The sequence below is a fragment of the Octopus bimaculoides genome, chromosome 1 (assembly GCF_046866305.1).
Source record: "Octopus bimaculoides isolate indiv1 chromosome 1, ASM4686630v1, whole genome shotgun sequence".
Classification (NCBI taxonomy): domain Eukaryota; kingdom Metazoa; phylum Mollusca; class Cephalopoda; order Octopoda; family Octopodidae; genus Octopus; species Octopus bimaculoides.
In genome coordinates this window covers 129,386,594-129,393,650 of record NC_142928.1, presented here as the reverse complement: position 1 = coordinate 129,393,650, position 7,057 = coordinate 129,386,594, and the positions used below count along the sequence as shown (strand labels likewise).

At 40.2% G+C, this 7,057-nt stretch overlaps 1 protein-coding gene across 3 annotated transcripts in view; it reads right to left on the bottom strand.

Moving 5' to 3' along the window:
- LOC106870828 (uncharacterized) overlaps nt 1–5,763 on the bottom strand; it is a 283,514-nt gene extending 277,751 nt beyond the window's left edge. For 2 of the 3 annotated variants that reach the window (XM_052970300.2, XM_014917052.3), the window contains exon 1: nt 1,076–5,763. In XM_052970300.2, the coding sequence (XP_052826260.1) occupies nt 1,076–1,585 (510 nt within the window). In that variant the 5' untranslated portion in view covers nt 1,586–5,763. The remainder of the gene's footprint in view (nt 1–1,075) is intronic. The other variant, XM_052970301.2, reaches the window with a different exon arrangement.
- Between the last annotated feature and the right edge of the window lie 1,294 nt (nt 5,764–7,057).

Below are 7,057 nucleotides of genomic sequence, written 5' to 3'. Positions count from 1 at the left end.
CCCACCAATAGTAAAAATATATAATCTACGTGCTAAAGAAAAACAGTAAACCACTAAAGAAAACACACGTATGCACACACGCCACACACAAATACATACACACACGCGCGCCACACATAAATACATACACACTACACACATACACACACACACACACACATAAATGTAGTTATTGAACGCACATACGATATTTTGACATTTCTTATTGATCAGTATAAATACAGACCTATATATATAAATATATATATATATATATATTGATCAATATGCAGTGTTTGAGGGTGTTAAGTATATGCCAATACCTTCAAACATTATTTAAAAGTAAAACGGAACTCCTTATACCCTATACGTTTGTAAAAACAAACATTACATACCTGTAACAATATTGATCTCTGATTGGTTGTTTTTTTTTTACATTGATGTAAGATATATAGAAGGAGTTAGGGGAAATGGGACTTTATAATAATCGTGCCTTTCTCAAATACATTGAAATGAAATGAAATAGTATTGTTGTCTGTGGTGAGATTCGCTGTATGTTTTCCACTTAAAGTCATTTCACTTTATTTAAATGAATTATGATAATGAGAAAAGTATGATCATCACAATTTCGCATTTTACATCTCGTATAAATTCATGTTTTAAGCATTCCCCCACCCTACCTCCCCACTAAATAGGCCATATACAGTAATGTTAATTCAACATCAGTGTTTACTTGAGGCTTACATAGCACATTACTTATTTATCACTGAAATCAAACTTCGAAGACGCTGAAATGGAAACAATATGTGTGTGTATGTGTATGCGCATATGAGCGTGTGTGGGTGTGTATACGTGTATGTATATATATATATATATATATATATATATATATATATATGTATGTATGTATATATATATATATATATATATATATATATATATATATATATATATGTATGTATATATATATATATATATATATATATATATATATATATATATATATATATACACACATACATACATACACATACTGCATGCAAGCGCGTGTGTGTATGTGTGTGTGCATTCATGTATGAAAATATATACAACTTACTTTTGTTTGGAATTTCATTTCTATCGGCACATCCATCTTTGAAATAAGATTCAAAAGGTACTCCTGAAAAATGCCGGCTCGAGTAGAAAAACTATTTTGTTGCCAACAGCCTTCCATATTATGGAAATCTATTCCAAGGTCTTTGAGAAAGTTTATACTGGACATATCGAAAGCAAGTTGATTGAGTCTGTTTATCAAGGAACTTCGACTGAGTTCTTCGTAAAGGACCAGGCGCGCTACACGGACACATTTGGCGGCTATAAACATTGCTGTCAACCCGATAGGCCCACCACCGATTACGAATACTGTGATCCGAGCATATCGACGCTTCACAACTGTATATATTGTCCGAATCAACACGAAGCAAACCAATACAAAAACAGTAAGCAAAAGTTCCTGAATGAAGAGGTGGCGTATCATAGAAGCCGGGTCCTGCAGAATAGAACTTGACCATGCTGTAGGTACAGCTCTTTGTATGTTACAATAATTAATATTTTCGTTGACTGCCATTGTAGCCAAGGACCGATCGGCCAGTGTTGAGTGTTCAATACGGTATCGGCAGGTGTATAAAGCAGACGATGAACGAAACTATCGTTATCAGGTGCTTGTTTGTGTTTTCTACTTTCCGACAGACGTACCTGAGTTACTGCTTTCCTATAACATTTTACTGTCTCTCCGTCTTAAGAATTTTTTTTTTTGTCTTCTTTCCTTTTTTGTTCTTTCTTTCTTTCTAGTTCTTTACCGAGTCTTGTACTTCCGTCACGTCACTGACGACGCCGACGTTTTTACCACCACGCCTGTCACCACCTCTTCTATTGCAGCATGAACGTCGTGATATATATATATATATATATATATATATATATATATATATATATATATATATATAAATTTATTTATGAGGGTAGAAATTGATATTAATCAATTTGAACCAGTGGTCTAGCATATTAAAAAAAAACTGTTGTGTCGCTGAATTTTTACTGAGAACATATATTTTTTTCGTGGTTAGATGATTCGGCATCTATTTCTAGCATATAGGAGTCCACTTTTGCTGGTCATCCCTCTTATTTTTGTATGTATATATATATATTCGGGATAAATTGTAAGTTACTCTCTATTGTGAAACAGTTATCTTGTCGATGCTTTGTTATCGCTTGCTATATATATATATATATTTATATATCTGACTGCGTTTGGATGGCGCATGAGGACGGTGGCAGTGTTGCGGTAGTTGTTACTGTTGTTGATGTTGTTGTTATTACTGTTGTACTTGTGTTATTATTGCGACGGCTCACACAGTGAATGACCATCACGACGGTTGTTACTTTTTTGTTGATTTTGTTGTTGTTGTTGTTGTTGTTGTTGTTTTGTTTAACCCTCAGTTCAGCTCCAGACGAGCCAACCCCATGATAAAAGAATGCATTCTAGGCATTCTAATTATGACCATCCCGTCTTTTTTTTTTTTAATTTTGGGGTTGGTGTCTATCTAGGACTACATTATCGATATGTCCTTCTTTTTTTTTGTTACCGAAAGCGTAAAGGTTTCAGTAGAGAGAAATTTGGCTGCTATTTCTAGCAAGTCGAACGACCACATAGACACTTGCGATTAACTGTTGCTTATATACTTATTTTTTACTGCTGCTGCTGCTGCGGTTGTTGATGCTGTTACAGGTTGCGTTGCTTTAATTGTTGCTTCAGCTGGTGTCTTTCGTCGTCGTCGTCACCGTCGTCGTGGTGGCTGTTACTGTTCTTGATTATGACGATGATGATGATGATGATGATGATATTTCTTTCTTTATGCCGTTGTTACACGTTGTACCAGACCCGGTTTAAAAACTGTCACCGCAGTCGCCACCGTCGCCGCAGTCGCTTTTATTATCGCTGATCTTATTGTTACTGGTTATTGTTATGGATTTTGCGGTTGTTGTTATTCTACTCAATGTTATTCTTCTCGATGTTGTTGTTGTTGTTGTTATTGCAACTGTTGCTCCGGTCGCTGTTAGTTTAATTAATAATTACAATTGTTTAATGCTGTTGTTATAGTTGATGTGATCCATGTCACCGTTGTTCTTGTCCATATTCACGTCGCGGTTGTTATTTTTACGTATTATCTACCGACGAAGCAGCAAGAATGATAATTATTGTTGTTATTCTTGTTACTATTATTATTATTATTATTATTATTTTTACCTCTTGTTGTTGTTGTTGCTGCTGTTTTTGCTACTGTTGTCGCTGGCGATTGTGACACTATTATTATTGTTCGTCCTCGCAGTCGATAGTTGCGGATTGTGATTGTTAATGTTCATATAAGTGTTAGGTGGCAACACAGCAGTTGTTGTTGCTGTTGTTGTCAACAGTATCGTTGTTGTTGTCAAAACAGTATCGTTGCTGTCTGCTATAGCAGAGACAGGCTCTTAGGAAACACGCGGCACAGCTGACCGGCTGCAGTGCCGCTGTTGATAACACAAGGACGTACGTTCCACTCACGCAAGTTTCCTGCCGTGCTTTCCGAGGGAGTCGTACAAAGTGCGCGGCGATCGCGTGTCACGCACCAGCTCTAACCATCGCCACCACCATGCCGAATTTGACCACTACTACAACCAGTGACACCACGACCACTACTAAAGCGTTTCCGACTAATACCAACCACTACTGCTACTGCTGCTGCTGTTACTACTACTACTGCTGCTGCTGCTGCTGCTGCTGCTGCTACTATAAATACTATCAATGTTGTAACCGCCACTACGACTACAGTCGTAACAACCAGCGTCAACACCGCTACAACTATTATCACTGTTATGACGACTACGACAGCCACCGCCACCACCACCACCACCACCACCGATTGGTGTACTACTACTACTACTACTACTACTACAACTACTGTTGCTGCTGCTGCTGCTGCTGGTGGTGGTGGTACTACTACTGCTGATACTAGTGCCACAAATGCCGAGAGATAAGAGAACTGAAAGAGGGAATGGAGACAGAAAGACGGGAAAAAGTGTGAATTATCAAAGAGGAAGAGAAGAGAAATAAACTGTTGAATAATTTAGTCATAAACAGAATAGAGAGATATTCTGAGAGACAGATGAAAAGAGGGAGAACAGGGAGAGCAGGGAGATAGAGAGAGTGGTAGGCAGATTGGTTCGTAGAGAGAATAAAATATATGAGAGAGAACGAGGATAGGCAACAAAAGGCGGTGGGGGGAAACCTCGACAGGAGAAGGAGATAAAAGATAGAGAAGAGGATGAGCAAGTGAACGGGAAAGCCAGAGGGAAAGTGAGAGAGAGAGAAGCACGGAAGGAAGCGGGGATAAGCAGTGGCGATGATACTGGGGAAAGCGAAAGGGAGAAAGCTTTGGATAGGAATGAAGAGATGAAAGAAAAAGAGAGAGAGAGAGAGAGAGAGAGAGAGGGAGAAAGAGGTTGAGAGAGAGAGAATGAGTAAAATCTTAGATTAACAAGAAAACGAAAAGATCGCGCGTAAAATAGAGATGAAGTAGTATATGACCTAGAAAGGTAGGGGGGATTGGAGTGAAAGGGGGAGTTATATACAAGAGAGCGGGAAGGTAGAAAGAACGAGGACAGTGATATATGAGCTGGGGGGAGGAGGAGGAATTAGAGAGAAAGAAAGGTGTAATATACAAGATAGGGAGGGGGGAACCAAAGAGAAAACAAAAAGTAATAGAAGATATAAAGAGGGGGTACTTGAGAACTGAGAGGAATAATATACGAAATAAGATAGGATATATAATGTATGTATGTGTGCGCGATATGTGTGAGCATGGGTGTGTGTGTGTGTATGTGTGTGAGAGAGAGAGAGAGAGATAAAGAGACAGACAGACAGAGAGGAAAGCGAGAGAGAAAGAAGAAATAAACGGACGATAGAGTCGAAATGAAGCGAAGAAATCGTGAGATTGAGAGACTGTGTTGGGTGAAAACCGAAAACCGTGGGAGAAAGTGGGAGAGGTATGGTAAGGTTGAATAAAAAAAAAAAGAGAAGTGAAATGAGCTGACATAGACGTAGAAAGTGCAAATGGATCTCCGTCGGTTTAGACGATAAGTATTCCAGTTCGATTAATTGAACTACCTACGCATTGGATAAACAAGAAGTAGTTGTATACTCCGCAGACTGTTCTATTCTAAATATAGAGTACAACCGACAGCATCGGCATAACACGGTGTGTAACAAGGTGGACTTACGAATGCAGTCCGCAATCTCCATGAACCGAATTTTACTTACATGACACGGATCCACCCAAGGTTTATGGTAAAAGACACTTGCCTGAAATTCCACATCGTGGGATCGAACCCGGGACAGCATGAACGCAAAATGAACTTCTTAACTTCTCAACGATGCCTGCAGTTTGTTGCTGGTCTGTCTGGATTGAACATTCTGTGTTTGACGCCCACGTATTATCTTACACTCAAATACGCGCACCTATTTACATACACACTCACTCAAACAAGCGCAGGCGTGACTGTATGCTTAAGACTTTCGTTTCATACGAAACGGCATTACGCGGCTTCTTGGGATGGTGTCTTCTCTCCCATAGCCTCAAGCCAACTAAAACCTTGTGAATTAAAATTTAGCAGAAGAGAACTGCGTGGAAACCCCGGTTCTAGGATGACTTAATTCGTCATCAGGTGACTCCAGTGGAGTCCACTCTGTTTGAGAATATTTCAGCCAGATCTTTGACCTAAGGATGGCTTCCTCCCTCCTTCCTTCCCCCATCCCTTCCTTCCTTCCTTCCTTCCCATCCCTTCCTTCCTTCCTTCGTTCATTCCTTCATTCATTCATTCATTCATTCATTCCTCGTATCAGTCACAGAAGCTCCGACAAAGGGTTTGACATTGCCTTCTTTTGATTGAGTAATAGAAAAACATTAATTTGCACACCTGTTTTCATGCACGTATACATCCACACACACACAAACATACACAGAGACATACACACAGACATACACACATACACATGTGTACGCAAGCACCGAAGCACACAGAAACGTACACAACAATTCGCTTGCGCATACTCGTATGAACACAGAAATAGCATATCAATCGTCAAGTCAGTACATGTTTAAATTGGAGCCACAGTTTACCTGCACGGGATATGTGATTGACGGTTAAGACAGGATTAGGATTAATACTAAGCAAGCCAGAGTGAAGCCACTTTAGGCTGGCTTCGTTTTTACGTAGGACTTCTCTCGCGCGCTGTTCCTTGGCGCAGAAGAAAGACAGACCAGCACAGGTCGTCAGCGAGAGAGACAACTGGGTGAGAGGTTATCAAGAGAGTCAGCAATAACAGATTAAACAATCTTAATAAAGGTTCTGTTTTATTTACTGTTTTAGTGTATGACGGTGGAGGCGTAATGGCCCAGTGGTTAGGGCAGCGGACTCGCGGTCATAGGATCGCGGTTTCGATTCCCAGACCGGGCGTTGTGAGTTTATTGAGCGAAAACACCTAAAAGCTCCACGAGGCTCCGGCAGGGGATGGTGGCGAACCTTGCTGTACTCTTTCACCACAACTTTCTCTCACTCTTACTTCCTGTTTCTGTTGTGCCTGTAATTCAAAGGGTCAGCCTTGTCACACTGTGTCACGCTGAGTATCCCCGAGAACTACGTTAAGGGTACACGTGTCTGTGGAGTGCTCAGCCACTTGCACGTTAATTTCACGAGCAGGTTGTTCCGTTGATCGGATCAACTGGAACCCTTGACGTCGTAAGCGACGGAGTACCAACAACAACAACAGTGTATGACGGTTTACTTTTCGTTGTGTTTGATCCACCCTTGAAGACAGGTATTGTCTGTTGTCCTCTCAATTTGCCTAGTCACCCTTTATAAACCAGGGTGAGACCCTAGAGTGGTTTCCCCTGTTTAGTCCCCATCGTTTCCGATCGTGACATACATAATAATGATTTTTCTGATTACAAGTAGCAGATCATTTTAATCCGACCTGACACATACGCACAACATACGTAAA